The 23,999-nt window shown below is 38.9% G+C and overlaps 1 protein-coding gene across 1 annotated transcript in view; it reads right to left on the bottom strand.

The window, feature by feature from the left end:
- Yeats2 (YEATS domain containing 2) overlaps positions 1–23,999 on the bottom strand; it is a 96,009-nt gene that overhangs the window by 38,926 nt on the left and 33,084 nt on the right. Inside the window, 9 exon segments of the mRNA XM_042699638.1 lie at positions 363–621; positions 7,111–7,293; positions 8,212–8,244; positions 8,246–8,320; positions 10,522–10,625; positions 12,557–12,715; positions 14,110–14,349; positions 15,847–16,027; positions 18,382–18,426. Of these exon segments, the coding sequence (XP_042555572.1) occupies positions 363–621; positions 7,111–7,293; positions 8,212–8,244; positions 8,246–8,320; positions 10,522–10,625; positions 12,557–12,715; positions 14,110–14,349; positions 15,847–16,027; positions 18,382–18,426 (1,279 nt within the window).

Below are 23,999 nucleotides of genomic sequence, written 5' to 3'. Positions count from 1 at the left end.
CAAAGTTCTATTTGGTAGAAAACTCAAACATCTCAAAATGGTGGTAGCAAATGCTCATACCAGGATATTAAACCTGAAATACAACCCAATTGTGGATGAAAACATTGAGAATTATTCTTTCGACCTGAAAGAAGTGTCAGGAAATGTTTTCAATTTTTATTATACTTACACACATATAAATACAAACTACTTATAAGTAGTTTGCTTTACGTTTCATTATACATTTCTATTAAATGGAATGTTTCTGTATACTTCTGATAGCAATAGCTGATTAGACTGCCCTAATCTAATACCAAATAAAATTAGCAAAGCAAATTCTGGCAGAGATGCTGCTAACATGGTCCCCAATTAGGATCAGTTACCTGAGCCCTGGGATCCACTCTTCTGAGGTCCAGTGGCAGTGACTTGAGCCTTGGTTATGGTCTGCACTGGCTGAGCAACAATGGTTCCTCCACCTCCACTCACAATGGCTTTGGCAACTCCTTGGGTCACTACTTGCTTTGGACCAACTGCTTTGGCAACAGAAGAGCTGGTCTTGGCTACAAGGATTTGGCTACCACTGATGGCCACAGCCTGCTTTACTGTTGAGGGTAAGGCAGACCCAACAGGCACCCCAACAACCTGTTCAAAACACAGAGAAAAAGTCTGGCAGTGTTGTTTTGCACAGTGCCTTTGAGAATTCTGAAACAAAGCAGCTACTGTGTTCTAGCAAAGAACAAGGCAAAGACCTGGAGAGAACAGATAAGAGCCTAATTCAGTCCCTGAGCAAGGCTGCCTGGACAGATGTGAGACAATATTGCTCACATTTTAGCTATTATAATATTAAAATCTTAAGTACTGTTGGCTTGAACTCAAGATAGTTTTCAGAACTTTGAGTAATGAGTTTTGGGTTTTTGTTTTTTAATAGAAAATTGAGGAGATTTAGCTGGATACAGTGTGACTCATGCCTATAATCCTAGTTACTTGGAAAGCAGAGATTGGGAGGATCACAGTTTGAGGCCAATGTGGGCATAAAGTTATACATACTCTATCTTAAATAATATAGTTGGTTGTGGTGGCACACACTTGTCATTGTTAATTACAGAAAATCATAAATACAAGAATGACAGGGCAGCCTAAGCATAAATGTGAGATACTACCTGCAAAGTAATGAAAGCAAAAAGGGCTGTGAACATGATTCAAGAGGCAGAGCACCTGCCACTATTAAGTACAAGGCCCCGAATTCAAATCCCATACTACAAATATATATATATATATAAAATCAGTTCTCCAGCTAGCCCTCAAATCTTTCACCAACATAAATGAGAAGAGAACTCAGAAAGGATTTCAACTTGAGGGAAAAATGAATTGCAATTGATGAGATAAAGCCTCATTTTGTTTGTAATTTCATTACCTTCAACAACAAGGAAACAGGCTGGGAATGTGGCTCAGTGGTAGTGCTTGTCTAGCATGCGTGAAGCCCTGGGTTTGATACCTCAGTACCCCATAAACAGAAGAAAACTTGAAGTAGTGCTGTGGCTCTAGTGGTAGAACACTAGCTTTGAGCAAAAGCTCAGAGACAGTGCCCAGGCCCTGAGTTCAAGCCCCATGACAGGAAAACAAAACAAAACCAACAATGAAACTTGCTTTGTGATTACTGGCTCATGCCAGTAATCTTCACTACTCAGGATGCTGAGATCTAAGGATCTTGGTTTGAAGCCAGCTGGGGCAAATAGGAAAGACTCTTACCTCCAATTAACCAGCAAAAAGCTGGAAACAGGGTGGCTCGAATGGTAAATACTACCTAGGAGCAGAAAGCTTAGCTAAAGGTCCCGAGTTCAACCCACACAAAAAATAACAAGAAAATGAAACCTGAAAAAGATACCCTGATACTGACCAAGTAAATATTTAAGACTTTAAAAAGACAAGATTTTACTATGTATCCAGGTGACCTGGACCTTACTTATGGCCCAGGCTAGTATAGAACTCCCTCTACCCTCCAAGATCTAGGATCATGTGTAGTTTCTCCTCCCTGAACTTTTTGTTTTGGGTCTGGTCATGGGCCTGAATTCTGAGCCTGGGCGCTGTCTCTCAGCTCTTCAGCTCAAGGCTAGCGCTCTACCACTTGAGCCACAGCACCACTTCCAGCTTTTTTTTTTTTTTTGCTTATGTGGTGCTAAAGAATCGAACCCAGGGCCTCAAGCATGCAAGGCAAACGCTTTACCACTGAGCCACCTTCCCAGCCCCAAAATAACAGTAATATCTTTTTGTTTTTTTGGTTGGTCGTGGGGCTTGAACTCGGCCTGAGTGTTGTCCTGACTCAGCTCTGCAGCTCAAGGCGAGAGCCCTACCACTTGAACCACAGTGCCACTTCTGGTTTTCTGAGTTAACTGGAGATAAAAGTTTCATGACTTTTCCTGCCCAGGCTGGCTTTGAACCGCAGTCCTCAGAACCCAGCCTCCTGTAATGCAGTGTGAGCCACCAGCACCCGACTCTACATGGTTTTTTCTCTGTCTTAGCCTTATTCTCCAAAGAACAGGGAAATTTGCTATGGCACACAGCTGGGTAAGGTTATTCCTGTCATTCCTATATATTTGGAAAAAAACAAAAAACAAAAAAAACCATTCTAACCAAACTGGAACTTTTCTATACATGAACTTTTTTTTCCTATTAAGTTCCTTAAAGTTTAAAAAAAAAAAAAAGAGGGGAGTTGAGGAGCAGAAACTGTTAGTTGAATCCCAGCATTTATTCTCTCCTCCTTTCTCTCTCACTCTGTTTTTATGTTAATTTAAAATGAGGTTTGGCTATGTAGCAAAGGCTGGCCTCAAACTCACAACCCTTCTGCCTCAGTATTACAGTTGTGTGCTGCTATGCCTGGCCTCCTTCTGTCTCTGGAACAGAGAAAAGAATTCCAGTTTTTAATGGGAGCCATCCATGTAGGATAATGACTACATATCCCAACCCTCTTGTACTTCTAGGTGGCTACAGAGATGTGAGCAGAAGCAATAAGAACAACCTAGGGTTCTAACTGCCCTCAGTTCCCCTTACCCTTTTTTTTTTTTTGTTAGCCAAAACTCTGAATATGGGAGCGTGAGATGAAGTCCTTACCTCAATCCACAAACTGAAAACGGAATTTGAGAATGGCTGCACAAAAGTACAGAAATATAGATTCTTGATGACTATGTACAGAACTACCAAAACAGAACCATTACTAGTTTTTTCTATGAGACAGAAACAGACTTGAAGACTCTGTTTGGACTTCTGTCATAGCATTTGATCTTTTTAAGATAGGAATCTTTACATCTACTAATTATATCAAACAATCTATTTCATAAGCTAAATTACACATATTTTCATTTCCACAAACTAACCAAATGGCAAAGATCTTAAAAGAAAAACAATGTGCTGGACCTACCAATGCCATCATCTGATGTGCTTTCCCTTTTTGGGTCAAAGTTTCCAGTATAGTCAACTCAAGAGCCTAATAAAATATGGGTTTCTTAGTTGAGCACAGGAGGGCAACCTTTACTAGCAGAACTAATAAACCACTTCAACATGAATGCTTCCTCCCATTTTAGAACACTGAAAATGAGAAATTCTGAGTTCTATCAGGAAAAATAATTCACAACTGAATCTGGATACCACAAAGAGAAATGGGACAATGTAACCCCAAATTAGTGGGTTCTTTTGTTTTTGTGTCTTTTTTTTGTCAGTAGTAGGGCTTGACCTCTGGGCCTGGGTGCTAGCACACAACCACTTAAGCCACAGCGCCACTTCCAGTTTTCCGGTGGTTAATTGGAGATAAGAGTCTTTTTTCAGTGATTATTGGAGATTACAGTCTTATTGACTTTCCTGCTTTAAACAGTGATCCTCAGATCTCAGCCTCCTGAGTAACTAGTATTACAGGCGTGAGCCACTAGCGCCTGGCAAATTAGTTTTTTTGTTTTGTTTTGAATCCATTTAGCCTAGAACCTGAACTCATGGACCAACTCCTCTTCTCCTTCTACATTCTTCTCTGGTTCTTGTCAATTTCCCCTAGTTCTACAAAGCAGATACTCTTCTGGTTTCTTTATGCCACTCCCAGGCTTGTACTCAGGACCTGGGCACTGTCCCTGAGCTTCTTTTGCTCAAGGCTAGCACTCTACCACTTGAGCCACAGTGCCATTTCTGGCTTTTCCTTTTTACATGGTACTGAGGAACTGAACCTAGGGCTTCATGCTTGCTAGGCAAGCACTCTACCACTAAGCCAGATTTGCAGCCCTACAGAGCAGATACTTTGTTCTATATTGGTTATAAATGTTTCACACCTGTAATCCTAGCTACTCAGAAGGCTGAGATCTGAGGATCACAGTTAGAAGCCAGCCCGGGTCAGGAAAGTCAGTAAGACTAATCTCCAATAATCACAACAAAAGCCAGAAGTGGTGCTGTGGTTCAAGTGATAAAAGCACTACTGAGCACAAAGGCTCAGAGACAGTGCCCAGGTCTTGAGTTCAAGCCTTAGAACTGGAAAAAAAACGTGATGTATACCTTGATCTAGTGTTTCTATTTCTTCCTTCCTTGGGTTGTATGAATACCTTGGCAAATCAAAGTTTAGCAGCGTTAAGGTGAAAAATTCTGTGTGTGCAATTTTCCCTTGAGACATTAAAAACTATAGCCACTTGTGTTCAATACTATTTGTGGTAGTGGCACATGTGTATATACATGATTACTCACATTAGTTTCTATTTACTTAAGAGCATGGGCCCTCTACTAGGTTCTTCATAGACCATGATCTTGCCCTCTCCAAGATACCTGAAAGACAGGTCATACTATTCCCTTTCTTCTTTTTCTTCTTTTTTTGCCAGTCCTGGGGCTTGAACTCAGGGCCTGGGTATTGTTCCTGAGCCTCTTGGTGGCCTAGGCTAATGCCCTAACAATTGAGTATCAGGCTACTTCCAACTTTTTCTGAGTAGTTTACTGCAGATAAAAGTCTCATGGAGTTTTCTGCCCGAGCTGGCTTCAAACCACAATCCTCAGATCTCAGCCTCCTGAGAAGCCAGGAATACAGGTGTGAGCCACCAGCAGCGCCTGGCTATATTCCCTTTCACCAGATAAAAAAGAAAGAAAGAGAGAGAAGGGGTGGGGGGCAGACAAACTGACTAGGGTTTAGAGAGATTAAGTAATCACCTGCCCAAGTCAGAAGTAATGAGTAGCTAGTAAGACTTGCAACAAATTAATTTATGGCTCAGTCATTTTATGACTTCCCTTTTATGTTAAAGGTAACTCCTCAATTCTACTTTAATTTTCTTTAAAAGCTATGCTTCTGTTGGGCCAAGATTGAATGGAAGGAAAACTACCACTTTTTCCACCCTTCTGTTTTTGGGTGGTTTCTAGGAATGCACTTCTGCAATAGCCAGAGACAGCCTGTATTTGTAGACAGCTACCTATCTCAAGCCTGAAACATGTACTAAGTGCCCTGGATAAACAGTGACTTTTCTCATGCTCTGCTGCTGCTTTGCAATTATTGCTCTGCTTGGCTCTTCTTTTTGGGTACTCTGAAGGCTACTTCTGGCCATAAATCCAACTAACATGAATCCAACTATTTTATCTTAGTCCTATATTACCAAAATAAGTATCAATTGGATGAGACAATCAGGATTACTGATGAATGGACTGGTAAAATGCAGTGGCAAAAAAATGGGAAGTAACCTATCCCAGATCTTCTTAGCATTAATAGCAATGCCAGACTGATTCAAAACCTGAATCAATAACACCACATATCTCTAGATGAAGCAAAATAGATTAAGACAGTATGAATAGAAGTTCACATGATAACAACGGATTTACTGTAACAGAATACTAAACAACACAAGCTAGCATTGGGATACAAATGAGAATTTCTAATTTTTGGCTATAGAAACCCTAAGTTCAATTTGATGCTGTAGCTCCATGGTTTCTAAATTTGCCTATGAAAATGAGGAAAGCTAATTAAATATCCAGATTCTTATGGCCCTAGAGAAGATTCAGACCCTAGTTATCAATACTTTTATTATTTTAGTTTATTGTTGTTTATGGACTCACACCATAACCCATTAGGGCTCCAACTCACAATCCTCCTGCCTCACCCTCCCAAGTGCTAGAATTACAGACATGCACCACGACATCTGCCTTTAGTACTTTTTATATCAGCAGATGGGCCTGACCACACAATTTTGCAGATTTTAGAGCCAGCTGTAAATGTTAAGACTTTTTATATCAATCCTTATCTTTCTATTTAAACAAACACAAATTTTCTTAAGTATTTTCTAGTTTTAGAGTATTCCTCTAAAAAAAAAAAAAAATCGCTCTCCCTACACAGGCTAGCTTCTAAGTTCAAAAAAAGGACACAAAGCCTTCCTAATAATTTCAAATGCTGAGCTAATTTTACTCTGGATGGTCTAAAAATATGCTTAAGTTAGAGACAATTGATCATAAATTCACACCAGTTCTAGAATTAGAAGTCTTGAGTTGGCAGACCCGGGTTAAGGACCCTGTTATTTATTAGCTCAAGGACGCTACCTCTCCGAGCCACCGTTTTCTTGTTCATAAAATGGGAGTGAAAATATCACCTTCCAGAGTAGTGGGAAAATTAAAGGTTATGTATAAATATGAACCTGGAACACATAAACACTAAAATAATTGCTAATTGGATCTACGTACATTATAGATCTCCCAATACATTACTTCTTCCAGTAGCTCCAAACAATAAGGAAAATAAACCCTCCAAAGAGCTAGGAATTAATTATTCACCAAACAGAGCTTGGTGTATAAACTATAGCACTTCACTGTCAGAAAAAAAGTGAAATAGTAACCCCCATCTTAGATTTGAATCTGATGGAAAGACACGTCCTTGAAGTTGGTCATTCATTAACAGAGAGAAGACACAGAATCCATTTGCTTCTTGGAGTCTTCCTAGACATCCCCTCTTGTTGGGATGCTAAGGACTATAGAGTTTTAACATTACTTGACTGGCTTTTCCAAATGGGTTGTTATCCACAGATCTGGATGGACTCAGCAACCCTCACACCCTCAATCTTTTTAGCACTTGTTGGCTATTTAGACAAACAACAAGCATTTACACATTGACCTTCCTATATCCCTACCCAACCAAACCTTGGATGGCTGAATCTTCGGTGACTGGGTAGTTCCTTCTCCAGCACTTATAACCTGTTTTTGAGGGGACACAGCTATCATGTGACCTCCTTTCACAGTCACATACTGAGGAAGTGGTGACTGGCTGACAGCTCCTGTTGAGGGCACATGGGAAGCTTCCCCAGGTTCCTGTTTGATGATCACCTTGCAATAAATATAACAATAACACTGAGTAAGTATTCTACATTAGAGAGAAAATTACTACTAGAATCAGAACCTATTTATAAGAATTAATGAATAAGGGGCTGGGAAGGTGGCTCAGTGGTAGAGCGCTTGCCTTGCATGCCTGAAGCCCTGGGTTCCATTCCTCAGCACCACATAAATAAACAGAAAAAAAGCTGGAAGTGGCGCTGTGGCTCAAGTGGTAGAGCGCTAGCCTTGAGCTGAAGAGCTGAGGGACAGCGCCCAGGCCCAGAGTTCAGGCCCACGACCGGACCCCTCCCCCCCCCCCCCCCCCCAAAAAAAAAGAATTAATGAATAAAATTGGTGTATAAAGAATGACTTCACAGGAATATAGCAAAATTGTCTAAATATATTCTGTAACAGCGAAAGTAGAGACTAAATATAAGATCTGGGCTGGATCTTGTGCTTCTGTCACTTGAGAGATTGATGGCAAATGGAAACAGAAAGAAAAAAGACATAGTTGTGATCTCCAAAAAGTGCATGTCTCAGTTTAGTGAATGATCTGAGTTGAAACATAGTATATGTTGCAGAGGTCATCTTAAGCAACTCAACACACCAAAGGAAGTATTATGGCCTGGCATGAGAGGCTCACACCTGTAATTTTAACTACTCATGAGGCTAAGGTCTGAGATCAAGGTTCAAAGCCACTCCAAGCAGAAATGTCTGTGAGACTCTTAGCTCTATTTAAGCACCCAAAAACTGGAAGTACAGGTATGATTCATGTGGGTAGAATATCAGCCTTGAGCAAAAAAGCCAAGAGCTCGAGGTCCTAAGTTCAAGCCCCAGTGAAGAAAAGAAGAAAAAGAGAAGGAAAAGGAAAAGGAGGAAGATTATTAACAGGACCACATGAACTTGTGGGACAATGAAATATATACTCACTTTTGTAAAAGCTCCAAGTCCTCCAGTTATAGGGTTTGGGACTTTGAACCTTAGGGTGACTCCCAATTGGGCAAAGAGGTGGCATGGATGCGAACAAAGAATCTTCCTGCTATGTAAGTAAAAACAATTGTACAGTCAATCTGGTTAAAATGGGTGATTTCAGATAGTTTAGTCACATAATTAAAACAAACCTGTTACAAAAATAACTTAAATTAGCATATGCAAAGACAACAAGGCCAATTCAGATCCACTATAGGGAAAACGATGAAAGGAGTGACACTGACCAAGATGCAATATACTCAGAAAGTGACCCCTTTATACAACTATTTAAATTAAAAAATAAAATTTAAACAACCACTATAGTTGGTATGCCTCTAGATCATAAAGACAAAATGTAAATTTCAGAGGCAATTTGTCCTAATTAAATTTGGGAGCAAGAAACAAAGAACACTTCTTGAGCATGGAATTAAAAGATCATCAAGAATTTAAAAAACAACACTGCAAAAGTAAAATCTTCAAAGAAACTGCTACAATTCACTCATGTAACAGTATTCATTTACTGTATTTGTATAGGAAAACCACACTTTGGACCAGGAAACTAATGAAGTTCAAAACCATCTAGCATCTAAATAAGAAATGCTATGATTAGCATTAGTTGTACAAGAGAAAAGATATATCCATTCTCGGGGTTCCTCAGAGAGCAGTTTATATCTCAAAGGCTTCAATTGATGGCACTCACAACAAAAAAGATATACAGTGAAACAAACAGCAGGGAAATGTCTTTGCCAAATGGCAAGCATTTAGCAATCTGATCTGAATTAAACGAATTATATTTAGAATCCCCTCAAACTTTTTTTTTTGGTGGGTGGACCTTGAACTCAAGGCCTGGGCACTGTCCTTGAGTTTGTTTTTTTTAAAAACTGTTATTAAAAAAGTGTTGTATAGAGGAGTTACAGTTACATAAATCACATCCCTCAGCTTTTTTTGGCTAAAGGTTAGCTCTCTACTACTTGAACTATAACTCTTCTTCTAAGCCTTTTGATGGTTAATTGGAGATAAAGAGTTTAACAGACTTTCCTGCCTGGGCTGGCTTTGAAGCTTACCTCAGCCTCCTGAGTAGGTAGGCTTATAAGCATGTGCCATCAGCACTCAACTAGAATTTCAAGTTTTGAAGAACTATTTTGGGGGGGGGGGGGGGGGGTTATAGTTAAGAATTATTACCCCAGGTTCTGGTAGCTCACACCTATAATCCTAGCTATTCAGGAGGCTAAGATTTAAAGATTATGGTTCAAAGCCAGCCCAAGCAGGAAAGTCTGCGAGACTCTTATCTCCAATTAACCACTAGAAAACCAGACGTGGAGCTGTGGCACAAAGTGGTAGAATACCAACCTTGAGTTCAGGGACAGCACCCAAGCTCTGATTTGAAGCCCCACAACCAACATAAAAGAATTATTAAGGTGGTATGGTGGCTTATGCCAGTAGTTCTAGCTACTAAGGAGGATGAGACCTGGAGGACTGCAGTTCAAAGCTAACTGAGGGGCAGAATAGTTTGAGACTCCATCTCCATCCAATTAACCAGCAGTAAGTGGGGCTAGAGGTATGGCTCAAGCGGTTGACTGCCAGCAAGAAGCCAATTGGCATGAAGCCCTGAGTTCAACCTCTAGTACTTAACAATATAAATATGCAAGTAACTAAAGGGCTAACATGGAAAAGGAAATATATTTTTACTTGGGTATACAAATATAGGAAACACGAGTCATGATATAAGTTAACATTTTATAAAGAAATATTTCTAGGGGCTGGGAAGGTGGCTCAGTGGTAGAGTGCTTGCCTTGCATGCATGAGGCCCTGGGTTCGATTCCTCAGCACCACATAAGCAGAAAAAGCCAGAAGTGGCGCTGTGGCTCAAGTGGTAGAGTGCAAGCCTTGAGCTGAAGAGCTGAGGGACAGCACCCAGGCCCAGAGTTCAGGCCCCACGAGTGACCAAAAAAAAAAAAAAAGAAAAGAAAAGAAAAGAAATATTTCTAACAGTTACCTCCAGTACATAAATAAATGAGGCCACATTCTCACTATTCTAAGTTTCCAACCTGATGCTGGTGATCATCTGATAGAAGCACTAAGAAGCATTGCCTACCTATAGAAAAGGCAAAGTGAAATGGTAGAATCAGGAGTAGATGCCTCTCAAGATACTTCCTAATGAAAAAGTTCACTTTATGAAATCTGCATCATCAACTCACACACTCTTGCCAATGCTTTGCATACTGTTTTTAGAAACTAACAAAACACAAAAAATGCAGTTAAGGGTCTTACCTTGACAGTAGATGTTATAAAACTATTTCCATGAATTTTGGGGATAGGGGAAGCTGTTCCTTGAGGGACCTGAGAAGTCGTAGAGAGCTTGTTTGTAGGACTTCCTGATGAACAAGGCAGATTTTAAAATTTAGTACAAACTAAGTAAATTTATAAAATATAGTTGAATATTGGAATAAAATATAATTTGAATAATATTTTCTACTATTCTGCTCTCTTTGCCACTATTTTTTTTTTTTTTTTTGGTGCTGATCCTGGGGCTTGAACTCAGAGACTAAGTGCTATCCCTTAGCTTCTTTTTGCTCAAAGCTGGTGCCCTACCACTTGAGACTTCACACTACTTCTAGCTTTTTCTGAGTAGTTTATTGGAGATAAAATCTCATAGACTTCCCTGCCCAAATAGCTTTGAACCATGATCTGAGATCTCAGCCTTCTGAGAAACTAAGATTACAGATGTGAGCCACTGGCACCCTGCTCCACTATTTGTTTTTTAAGGGTTGAAAACTTGCAACCCTGAAACAAACAGAAAAAGCACTTTTATGGTCTTTATCTCTACAAAACTGTTCACATACTCAGCTTAAGAAGGGATAAGAGGCTAGTAAAGACAAAAAGAAGAAAAATATGGTACACATTATATACTCTATTCCCTAATACAGTAAGATACAATGTAACATAATGGTATTGGGCCAAAATGCACACATTCAAGTGAATTTAACTCCTATAGTATAGTCCCATTAGGTTAGACACATCATCTAACATTGCCCATGTGAAACATTTCACATTTCAGTTCATCTGGCCATATTTTAGAATGTGATCAATATGATTTACTTTATCAGTAGTAATAGCAAATCATGCGTAAATCAAGATTTAATCACCTATTCCACCTAACAAAACTTATCTCTATGCTTTTCCAAAACTTCAATGACCTCTATTTGACATCCTAAACATATTCAAAAAGCTACTAGGGAAACCCAAAAAGCTGTTTTTTTTTTTAAAGGAGTTCCACATAAACCATGTTAAAGTGCTTAACTTTAAAATCAAATAACCAAACAAAAAACAATTCTGAAAACATCTATTAGTATGTATCAATTCCAACAAGTCAAAAAAGGTCTCTTGAGAGGAGGGCATACACAGCTCAAGCACAGCAACTATCCTAGCAAACACAAGGACCTCCTCCCTGGGTTCAATCCCTCATAGCAAAAAAGGAAGAAGAAAGGGAAACCAGCCTCATGATCTTACAATAATTTTTTTTCTTTTTTCACTATTTCCCTTAATCAGGGGAAAATTACATTTATGAATCTAAATACAGGTTAAATGATGGGGCAAATTACATTATTTGTGAAAAAAATATTAAAGCAAACAACCCCAAACAGCACTAAGTAGTTGTATAGGGCTGTGAAGACAAAGGAGATGACATAGGAGACTTAGTCTTCCTATTAGGATTCTCTTCCCTCTCCCCGCCCCCACCTTGCCTTTTTTTTTTTTTTGCCAGTCCTGAGGCTTTAACTCAGGGCCTGGGCACTACCCCTGAGCCTCTCTGTCTTCAAGGCTAACATTCTACCACTTGAGCCACAGCACCAATTCTGGCCTTTTCTGTTTATGTAGTACTGAGGAATCGAACCCAGGGCTTCATGAATGCTAGGCAAGCATTCTACAACTAAGCCACCTTCCCACCCCCCAACTATTTCTTTAAAGGAAAATTAATTATGGGATTTAATTCCTAAAAATGGTAACTTTTACAAAGAGTAATTTTTCCCTCAAAGAAGCACTACCTACATTAATTTTATAAGTTTTTTGTCTTGTGGTGGTAGTGGGTTTTGAACTTAAACCCTGTACTTTGCTAGCAAGCACTATACAACCACTTTAGATATGCTCCCAGTCCTCAATGTTACGCTCTATATAATCTTGTTCAGAGATAGTTTTCATTCTCCTCTTGCACAAATCTCCTATTATACAGTTACATAGTTATGCTTGGATTTCACTTTAATAAAACATCAAATCATTTGGACTACACAAATACTGACCAAATACTTACCTGTACTTGTAGTAGAGGCCCCAATAACCTGCCCAGGCTTATCCATGATAATGTAAGGATTACTTATAACAGAGCTGGTCGTGCCTTGCTTCACATGGACTGGAGTGGAGGTTGGGGTTCGAGGCAGTGGTGATGGACTTGGAGTTGATATTGGAGAACCTTTATTCATTAAAAAGAGAACAGAAACAAAATTCATATAGTCTACTCGTGAACCGGTAGCTCACCCTGTAATCCTAGCTACTCAGGAGATGAAGATCTGAGAACCATGGTTTGAAGCCAGACTCGGACTCCTATCTCCAATAAACCACCAGAAAACTGGAAGTGGCACTGTAGCTCAAAGTGGTAGAGCACTAGCAATGCTAAAAAACTCAGGGACAGTGCTCAGGCCCTCAGTTTAAGCCCCAGGACTGGCAAAAAAAAAAAAAAAGACATCAACGATAAAGGTGACAAATGAAAGAGAGGCTGGGTCTGTATGCTTCAGGCACAGAGCAGCAGCAGCACAGCTAGTGCTATAGAGTAGCATGCCTCACTTTGCACCTGATTCCTGGATCAAGAGCATCAGCATCACTAGAGACTAACTAGAAATAGATTCTTAGGTTCACCCCAGGCCTACTGAATATAAACCTGCATTTTAACCAGATCTCCTAGAATGTACCTTACATTTAAAAGAGCACAACAAGGTACAACTACTAGATAAACTGTAACTGTCACAGGCAGGTCGTTATAACACTAATTATACACAAAAATACTAAAATTGTGACTAAACCCACTGAAAAATTTGGTGGAAAAATGCAAAATGCACCAGACTCAAGAAAAATCTCTGTCACTATACTAGGGCACAGGCACAATCTAGAAAGATTCATATTCCCACAAAACATTCTCAAAAGCTACTCAGGTATGGCTAAACACCTTCAATTGCCTCACTGAAATTTGTCATCTGAATTTCTCAACTTCAAATCAATCTCTCAACTTCAAACCAATTTACATGTTCAGACTATTCCCCTCTGAAACAATAAGATCAAAATTCTAACTGGCAGGTAAAACTGGGTTCTTGATCTTTCCTTAAGTACAAAGGTTTAGATATATTTCTGCTTATTTGTCTACTTGAACAGCAAAGACTCCCGTTTTCTTTCTTTCTTTAATAGCTGCATAGAAGTGCTCTCTCTGCCTGGATGTTGCAAAGTTTGGGTTCCAGTGTCAGAAAAACAAAACAACTACAACATTACTTATGTATAAAAAGAAAACAATAAGACATGTTGAAATGATTTTAAGAAGGGGTAATGTAGTAAGGGATGGTAACAGGTGGAGGGAAATGTCACAATGACCAGCCCTTCTCTTACAACTAATGAATCCATATTAAAACAAAACAAAACCACTGCTTTGACTTCCAATAATGTTTTGTTTTTGTTTTTACAAGGTACTTCAATTGAATTCAGTGCCTTGTGTTACTGGGTAGGCACTCTAAAACTTGAATCACACCACTAGCCCAACACTCCAACAATTGTAACATCCAGCTAACTTCACATATATCTTCAACACATCTTCTCACATACCTGACACAATCTTACAGCTCATGGTGATAGGTTGGAAAGATTTTCCAGGTGATTCAGGATTAGGAACCTGGCTTTGTGGCACAATTTTGCAGCTTGATGCTATTGGCTGGAAAGCAGAATTGCCATGAGAACAAAAGGTAACTTTCTGGGCTGTTGTCACTTTGGTGGGTGTTCTTTCCAATGAAGATGATAAAGAATAAAATGTAGCAGGTCTCTCAGCTTCAATGTTGGCGAGGAATCCTGTTTAGAATTTAATAAGCAAATAGTCATCAATCAATGAAACAACAGAACTTTACCACTGTGGGGAAAAAATATATTATTTATGATATATTTATATTAAGTATATTATACTACATAATATTACAGTCAATACTCATCTCAATTACTAGCTATAAAAACAACTGTTGTACTTTTTTAATTTGGCAGAAAACAAATATTAACTTTTAAACATTAACTTTTAAAGCCAAATAAAATATAAAAGGAACATACATTCATATGATCCTCCATTTTTTAAATAACAAATAAGGAAAAACTCAAAATCTAACAATGATTTTTTTTTTTTTGTGCCAGTCCTAGAGCTAGAACTTAGGGCTTAGATTCAGTCCTTCAGCTTTTGCACACAAGACTAAAACTCTACCACTTGAACCACAACAGCTCCATTTACAGCTTTTTGGTGATTAACTTGAGATAAGAGTCTCACAGACTTTCCTGCTAGGGCTGGCTTCAAACTTTGATACTCAGATCTCAGCTTCCAGAGTAGCTAGGATTACAGGTTTGAACCACCAGTGCCTGGCTACAAAATCCTAGCTTATTAATGCCTATAAAGAGAATGTACCTGAAATCTAAAAAGAAATGAGATTAAAAGCCAGGTACCAATGGCTCATGCCTATTAATTCCAGCTACTCAGGAAGCTGAGATCTGAGAATCACAGTTCAAAGCCTACCTAGGCAGTAAAGTCATTAAGACTCTACTCTAACTACCAAAAAGCAGGAAGTTGTGCTGTTCAAGTGGTAGAACACTAGCCTTGAACAAAAAAGTTCATGGACACTGCTCAGGTCCTGAGTCCAAGCATCAGAACCAGCACCCTCTCCCAAAAAAGTAAATAAAAATTGAGACCTTATAAATTAAGAAGTTCTTATAAAAGAAATATTTAGAATCATTTTTATATTGTATATGATTATATACGTGATAAAAGTGGAGCTGTGATTCAAGTAGTACAGTGCTAATCTTGTGCACAAAATCTCAGGGACAGCACTTGAAACCTGAGTTCAAGCACGCGCAGACATGCACGCACGCGCACACGCGCACGCACGCGCGCACACACACACAAAGAAAAAGACAGAATAAAAAATGGGATTACAAAATGTGAACTTATTTATAAATTTATGTTTTTATTAAATGGAAAATGTCATGGTCAAAATTTATGCCAAGGATTATTTTATTTTTAATAAAACTAGATATTTAATATTCAGGTCTCCTATTCACACGATCAGTTTAACTAGAAATTCTTCAGCAAAGGAAAAAAAAAAATCTGGTGTTTTTTGTAATGTCTACATTTTGTAAGAGCATTTACTCAGCTATTTTTGTAATATCTGTATGGGAAAGGCAACATGCCTATTCAATAAAAATTTATTTTCAGCATATTTTAGATTGCTGAAGGCAAAAATTCAGTATCATATTGCACAAATGAGAAACTGCCCAGAGAATAACTCCATAAAAGGAAAAATACTGCATTACCTTTCTCCACAGAGGCATCAGCTACTGGCTCAAGGGACTGCTTTATTGGTGAGGAAGCTTTCACGGGGGCTGGAATGGTCAAAGGTAAAGATGGAGGGGCATCAGAGATGTCTGATTCGGAGGACTGAGGATAAATGTAGTCTTCTCCAAGAGAATGCCGATGGAGTTCAACATCCACTACCTACACAATTGCAACAATTGGGCTCATGAGACTATCACCCACGTTAACAGAAAACTCAAGTCCTGACCCAGAATGAGATCTGAGAAATTTCTTGCCACATCTCAAGGCAATTTCAATCTCAATAATAAAAAGATTTTCCTAGAATACAGCCTTTGTTTTCTCTTAAAAGTTGGACCGCAGTGAAATAGATGCTGTTGTTCCACTTGCTGTTTCTATTCTTTACATCATGCATGTTCCATTCCACCAGGAGATCTCAATTGGGTTATTTTCTCAGAGAGACCTTTGCTGAGTATCTTAGCTTATACAATCTCATGTCCCCAGTGTAGTGTAACTAAAATCATCTCATCTGCTTTGTGTTTACTGTGTATTTTTCTCTTATGAAAAGCCACTAAGAATGTAACTCTTTGATGTTAAAAAATTATTCAAGCTGGGCACTGGTGGCTCACTGCTTTAATACTAGCTACTCAAGAGGCTGAGAGCTGAGGATCACGGTTCAAAGCCCCATGCCAGACAAAAATTAAAAATTAAAAAATAAATAAATAAAAATCTAAAAGCCCAGGCAGGAAAGTCCATAAGATTCTTATCTCCAATAAACCACTCAGAAAACTGGAAGTGGGGTTGTGGCTCAAGTGGTAGAGTGTAAGCCTTGAGCTGAAGAGCTGAGGGACAACACCCAGGCCCAGAGTTCAAGCCCCATGACTGACACTCACATACAAAAAAATTATTCATTTCTGTATTTCTAGTATCTTGGAATAGTGCATAGTATATAGAAGGTGCTCAATATGTTTCTTCTGATGCAATACAATTTCTCTAGACTGAGAAAGATTTAAATAGCTATGTGATTTTAATGGCAATTGTGATATGAAATACATATACCAATAGATCAAAATAAACCATGCCATGTATGATCCTGTGACATTCAGCAAAAGTGTCAAGAGTATTCAATTATGGAACCACCTGCAAATGCAGTTGGGAGTCTTGCACTATATACAAATTAACTAAAAATTAATCAAAAATCTGAAAGTCGCTGGGTACCGGTGGCCCATGCCTGTAATCCTAGCTACTCAGGAGGCTAAGATCTGAGAATCATGCCTCAAAGCTAGCCTGGGCAGGAAAAGTCCATTAACACCAGAAAACCAGAAGTGGCACTGTGGTTCAAGTGGTAGAGCACTAGCCTTGAGCTGAAGAGCTGAAGGACAGTGCCCAGGCCCAGAGTTCAAGCCCCATGACCGACAAAAATTAAAAATTAAAAATAAATAAAAATCTAAAAGTAAAAACTAAAATAATAAAACTTGTAGAAGAAAGCACAGGGGAAACGTCTCATGACAAAAAAAATCAAATGAAACTATATCAAACTAAAAGCTTTTGTGCATCAAAGGAAATAATCAATAGAATAAAAAGCAGAAATGAATCCCAAAATGGGAATAATTGTAAATCATATCAGGGATTAATATCGAGAATATTGAAAAACTTCTGAAACTCAAATAACAACAACAAAACCTAGAGGAAAAAATAGACAAATAGCTTGAGTAGCTCCCCCCAAAGAAAACAAAATAAAAGCCAATAAGCTCATTTAAAAAAAAAAAGGTTCAACATCAGTTACATAAATGCAAATCAAAACTTAAAGGTATAATTGCACAACCATTAGAATAGCTGTCTATAGAATTTTTGTTGTTGTTGTTGTTGTTGGTCGTGGGGCTTGATCTAGGCCTGGGCCCTGTCCCTCAGCTCTTTAGCTCAAGGTGAGCACTCTACCAGTTGAGCCTCAGCACCACTTCCAGTTTTCTGGTAGTTTATTGGAGATAAGAGTCTAATGGACTTTTCCTGCCCGGGCTGGCTTTGAACCCTGATCCTCAGATCTCAGCCTCCTGGTAGCTAAGATTACAGGTGTGAACCACCGGCACCCAGCTTACCTACAGATTTTTTAAAAGACAAAATACTAAGTCTTGATAAAGACAAGAATAAACTGGACCCTACAGTACAGAGTAAATAAAATGGCATAGCTGCCATGAAAAACACTGTGGTGGTTCCTCAATAATATCCAGACCACACATATATGATTTAGCAACGCCACTTCTGGATATTGAAATATAACTGAAAAAAGACATTTGTACAACTATTTATACACTCACATTCAAATAGTATTAAGGGGATTCTGACACATGCTACTCTATACCTGTAATCCCAACATTTTGCCAATACTTGGAGAGTCTGGGCAGGAGGATCTTGAGTTTGAGGCCAGCATAAGCTATATAGTGAAACTCTTTCTCAAAATAAAACCCTCAAATGGAAAAAAAGGTGTATCTTTTTTTTATGTTACCTGTTTCCAAATACTATGAGGGAAAAATACTTACTGTCTCTGCTCCGAGGGTCTGCAAGCCTGTGTAAGTTCTATCCAGCTATTGAAAGAAAAGGGAGAATATTGTATTACTCTGCATTCCCTTATAAATCCTAGATAAAATCTTATCTAAAACTGTAAGCTTTCATACCAAGGAATCTACTTTTTTTTATAATGTAAACTACCAGCTTCAATAAAAATCTGAATAAAATAAAAATCAAGTGGAGACATATAGTTATTATATCTTTAATTATACACTTAAAAAAAACTATCCCAAGGGCAATCTTAATAAAGTTTTACACAAAAGATGTTTATTGGTTCAGCATTATTTATATTACAAACTAAAACCAACATAAATATTCAGTAAAGAGTAATGGTTAAATGAATCATGGACGATCAATCTATGAAGCATTATTAAGATACTAAGATGTGTTTACAAAAACTGCAAAAAGTATTTTAAATGCCACGTTACAGAAATATACATGTAGAAATGAATTCCAGAAATAGGAGCAAGAAGTTTTTTAATTTGTTGCAAAAAAAAAAAAGAAAATAGAAATACACATGTAATAGGGTAATACAATTAACACACTGAGATTTAGTTACCAAACACTATATTGTAAAGGAGAAGTAAAAGCAATCCTAATTAATTCAAATGGATTAGCATCATGAAACAAATATTTGAAGAATAGAGCATAAACTGAAGGAAAATTAGTGTAACATCAGGTGTTTTTGTTTTGTTTGTACCAGTATTGGGGATAGAACTCAGGGCCTTGTGCTTTCACTTGGCTTTGTGGCTCAGGGCTCATGCTCTAGCACTTGAGTCAAATTTCCAAATCCTAATGGCACTGGGAGCTCTGATTTATTTATTTAGGCAGTATCAGGGATTGAAATCGACTTGAGTTTGTTAGGCAAAAGTTCTACAGCACTTAAGCCACCCCATGAGTCCTTTGGAAGTTAATACAAATAAAAGAGTTTACAATAACCTGGAAGTGAAATCCACGCATTTCGATTTATATCCTACCATTAAAAAATTGTGACTGGTGGCTCATGCCTGTAATCCTAACTACTCAAGAGGCTGAGATCATGTGGTAGAGTGCTTGCCTTGAGTTGAAGAGCTCAAAGAGCACCCAGGCCCAGAGTTCAAGCCCCATGACTGACCCCTCCCCCCAAAATTGACAGCTTTTTGGTATAATCATTGCACAGTAAGACAACAGGAATATGACTAAGTTAGGCAGAAAAGAAAAGAGAAAAATGAAGCCAAAGGTAGGTTAATAAAAACAAGATTTTAAAGGCTTTTAGGAGGGAGATGTCAAGAACATAGGGAGGGCAATTCCACCAGTCCTGAAATTTTAGTGTTCAGGAAATAAAAGCAATATAAGGTAGATTAATAGCTCTACTGAACAGATCTGGAGTTTAGTACTTAAACTGTAGGTAAAAGTAGTATTGCTAAAAAGCCATGGATAATTTTAGGCTACATTCATTTTCCTAATTTCCAGAATCAAGAAATAATGGTCTTTCTTTCATCTATAATAGCATATGCTTCATTCTTTTTTTTTGGTCAGTTGTGGGGCTTGAACGCTGAGCCTGGATGCTGTCCCTTAGCTCTTCAGCTCAAGCCTAGTGTTCTACCACCTGAGCCACAGCACTACTTCTGGTTTTCTGAGTGGTTTACTGGAGATAAAAATAAAAGTCTCATGGACTTTCCTGCCTGGGCTGACTTGGGCTGGCTTTGAACCGTGATCCTTGGATCTCAGCCTCCTGAGTAGCTAGGATTACAGGTGTGAGCCACTGGTGCCAGGATATATGTTTCATTCTTAAAACCAAATTTTTTTTTTTTTTTTTTGAGTTCGGTCGTGGGGCCTGCGCGCTGTCCCTCAGCTCTTCAGCTCAAGGCTAGCGCTCCACCACTTGAGCCACAGCGCCACTTCCCGATTTTTTCTTTTTGCTTATGTGGTGCTGAGGAATCGAACCCAGGGCCTCTGGCATGCAAAGCAAGCGCTTTACCACTGAGCCACCTTCCTAGTCCTTAAAACCAAATTTTAAGAGGGATTCTGACAAAATAAAACAGTTACCAGAAAGAAGAGAAATTAGAAAAAAAAGGCATACAAGTAATGACACAGAGCCAGGTGCTGGGAACATGCCATAATTCCAGCTTCACATAAAGTTGAAATCTGAGAACTGCAGTTAGAAGGCAACCAGGGCAGGAAAGTCCATGAGACTCATATCTCCAATTAACCACCAAAACCTGGAAGTGGAGCTATGGCTCAAAAGACAAAGACTCATATCTCCAATTAACCACCAAAACCTGGAAGTGGAGCTATGGCTCAAAAGACCAAGTACTAGCCTTGAGTGAAAAATCTAAGGAAGAAGAAAAAGAAGAAAAAAAAAAATCTAAGGAAGAGCACTCAGGCCCAAGTTTAAGTCCCAGTAATGGCACCAAGGCGGAAGGAAGGTAGAGGGAGGGAGAAGAACAAAAAATGTTGTAGAAGCAAATTTTACCTGGAGGAGAAATGACTTACAATTTCTATGAAGGCTATCACCAAATTTTTGGTTTCTAGCAAATGCTGATGGCTTATACATATATAATCCTAGCTACTCTCAGAGGTTGAGAGGCTGAGATCTAATTATCAAGGTTCAAAACTAACATGACCAGACAAATCCAAGACTTCTTTATCTCCATTTAACAAGCAAAAAGCTGGAAGCAGAGGTTTGACCTATGTGGTAGAGTGCTAGCTGGGAGTAAAAAAGCTGAGCAAGCCAGCCATTAGTGGCTCACACCTATAATCCTGGCTACTCAAGAGGCTGAGATCTAAAGAGTACAGTTCAAAGCAGGCCAGATAAGGAAGTCCAATAGACTCTGTATCTCCAATTAACCAAACAAAAAATTTGAAGTACAACAGTGGCTTAACTGAGAAGGAGTGCTAGCTGTGCGCACAAAAAAGCTCTGTACCCAAGTCCTCAGTTCAAGCCCCAAGACTGGTACAGAACAAAACAAAAACGCTGAGCAAGAGCTCAAGATGCTGAATTCAAGTCTGGTATCAGCAAGAAAAATAGTAATAAAAAATAAATTTTAGGTTCTTTTTTTTTTTTCATCCGGTCGTGGGGCCTGAACTCTGGGCATGAGTGCTGTCCCTCAGCTTTTCAGCTCAAGGCTAGCAACTCTACCACTTGAGTCACAGCACCACTTCCAGCTTTTTTCTTTTTGCTTATGTGGGGCTGAGGAATTGAACCCAGGGCCTCAGGCATGCAAGGCAAGCACTCTACCACTGAGCCACCGTCCCAGACCCAAATTTTAGGTTCTTATAAAACAATATTGTTCTATATTACTTTAGGGTCAAACTGAAAAAGATCAAAGTTCTCCCCCCCCCACCCCGTCCTGAGTTCTCTCTTGCTTAGGTTGTTTCAGCTGGTTCAACACTTGAGCTACACTTCGAGTCTGGCTTTTTGCTAATTATATTGGAGATGGAAGTCTCCCAGACTTTCCCGTCCAGGCTGGCTTTGAACTGTGATTTTCCAAATCTCTGCCTCTTGGGCAGCTATCCAGTATTACAGGTATCAGTCACTTTATTAAAGAACTTTTATTAAAGAACTTTCTAAAAACTTATTTACTAACTGGATCTTGGGAAGTACTGTCTCTGTGGTAACAGCTCAGGTAACCTCAGGTGAGGTCAAATAACTGTCAGGGATGCTGGATATGGGAATTTCATACATTCTGAGAAAATTAAATTTCATATAATACTAAAACATAAGAATATTTAATAGCTAATGTATTTACAGTATTAAATTACATTGCTATTCACTGCAGAATTTCAGAGTACAGAGATCACTATGGACTTTAATAGCCAAGAAAAGTATATAAGAACCTGAAAAATGGAAAAAATTCTAACAAGCTCTGGGATGGAGGAAAAAGTATGAATAAGACAAGGGAAGAAGGTCCAAGGCACTTGGAATGCCAAGGCTAGAGCAGAATGCTCATGCAGGCAATTAGTGCAAGATGTATATATAGGTAAAGTATATTGAGTCAAACCAGGAAGATTCCTAAACTGAGAAGGGAAGCTGAAACATGAGTAGCAGAAATTCAATTCAGTTTTCCAAGAGAGGAATAGAATAATAATTCTGCTATTTTAGGTCGACTGACGTAAAGGTGGTCTGAAGAATGGATAGCAGACTTGCAATGATGGGCCCATAGGAAAGATTAGGAAAAAATAATGGTCTTCAACTACACAAATGTTTAGAAAAGGGAAGAAACAAAGATGGCTTTGAGAACACAGATATGACAGGGAAAGTGATGATACTTCAGTAAAAATAAAAATAGGGCCAACATACAGGTGTTTAGTCACTACAAAATGAAATAATAAATTATTCTGTTTCTCTTCCTCTCCTCCCCTCTTCACCTCTATCTTTCTTTCTTTTTCAGCATTAGGGATTTAACCCTGAGTCTTGTGGTTTAAGTATTCTGCCACTTGAGCAATGCCTACAGTTCTTCTGGTTTTGAGATATGGGTCTCACTAATTCTGCCAGGGCTGACCTTAAACTCCCAGTCCTCCTGTCTCAAATTCCATATACTTTCAAATTCCATCTGTAAGAACTTCAAATGATTCCCTTTATTTTAGAAGCAAGGACTGGATTCAGTGTGACACAACGTACAGGCAGTGATCATGTAAACTGCATGGAGGAAACATTTCAGTATGTGCCAGGGTTTCATTTGTAAAGAGGTATATTTGAAGGTATATTTATAAAACAAAGAAAAAGAAACTCTACAGATGTACTCAACTTTATTTAGTTCTATTTGGGGAGCCATTAATGAGAACATGATAAACAACAAGGCCTGAGAAATCATTTGGCACATGCTAGGGACAGAATCATATGTTTCTCATCAAGTTTCATAGGCTCTCTCAGATGAACCTTGGACAGCCTATGAAGCTGATGATATCCTTTTGTATGATTGATAATTTGTATGGCCCAAGAATCAAGTCATAAGATTATCCAAAAGGAAACGGGCACTGCTGGCTCATGCTTATAATCCTAGCTAATTAGGAAGCTGCTATCTGAAATTAAGATCTGAAGCCTGGGCAGAAAAGTCCTCAAGACTCTCAGTAGGCAGCAAAAAGCATGGCTCAAGTGGTAAAGCACCAATCAAGTGAGCAAGACCTTAATTCAAGTCTTAGAACCATGGGGGGAAAATCCAAATGGCCCTTTGGTTCCTTACCCCTATACTAGGAAGACTGACTAGAAGAATGTTTTAAAAAATAATCTTAGCTGAGCCCAGGTGGCTCATACCTGTAATCCTAGCTAATTAGGGGGCTGAGATGTGAGGTTCAAAGCCAGCCTGGGCAGGAAAGCTAGAGACTATTATTTCCCCAAAAAGCTGGAAGTGGAGCTCTGGCTCAAGTAGTAGAGGGTTAGCCTAGAAGAAAAGAACCTCTGAACAACCAGGCCACACGTGCATGAACACACACACACACACACACACACACACACACAACCAGGCCACACGTGCATGAACACACACACACACACACACACACACACACACACACACCTCTGTCTTCTAACTATAAAGATTACATATATTTATTGTGCAAAAGCATCAAACAAAAAATACGGCTTTTTTTCCTTGTGAGGAAATTGTCT

The sequence above is a fragment of the Dipodomys spectabilis genome, unplaced genomic scaffold (assembly GCF_019054845.1).
Source record: "Dipodomys spectabilis isolate Male_0828 unplaced genomic scaffold, ASM1905484v1 ptg000260l, whole genome shotgun sequence".
Lineage (NCBI taxonomy): Eukaryota > Metazoa > Chordata > Mammalia > Rodentia > Heteromyidae > Dipodomys > Dipodomys spectabilis.
The sequence above is the reverse complement of the archived record's forward strand: the minus strand, read 5'-3'. Positions and strand labels throughout refer to the sequence as shown.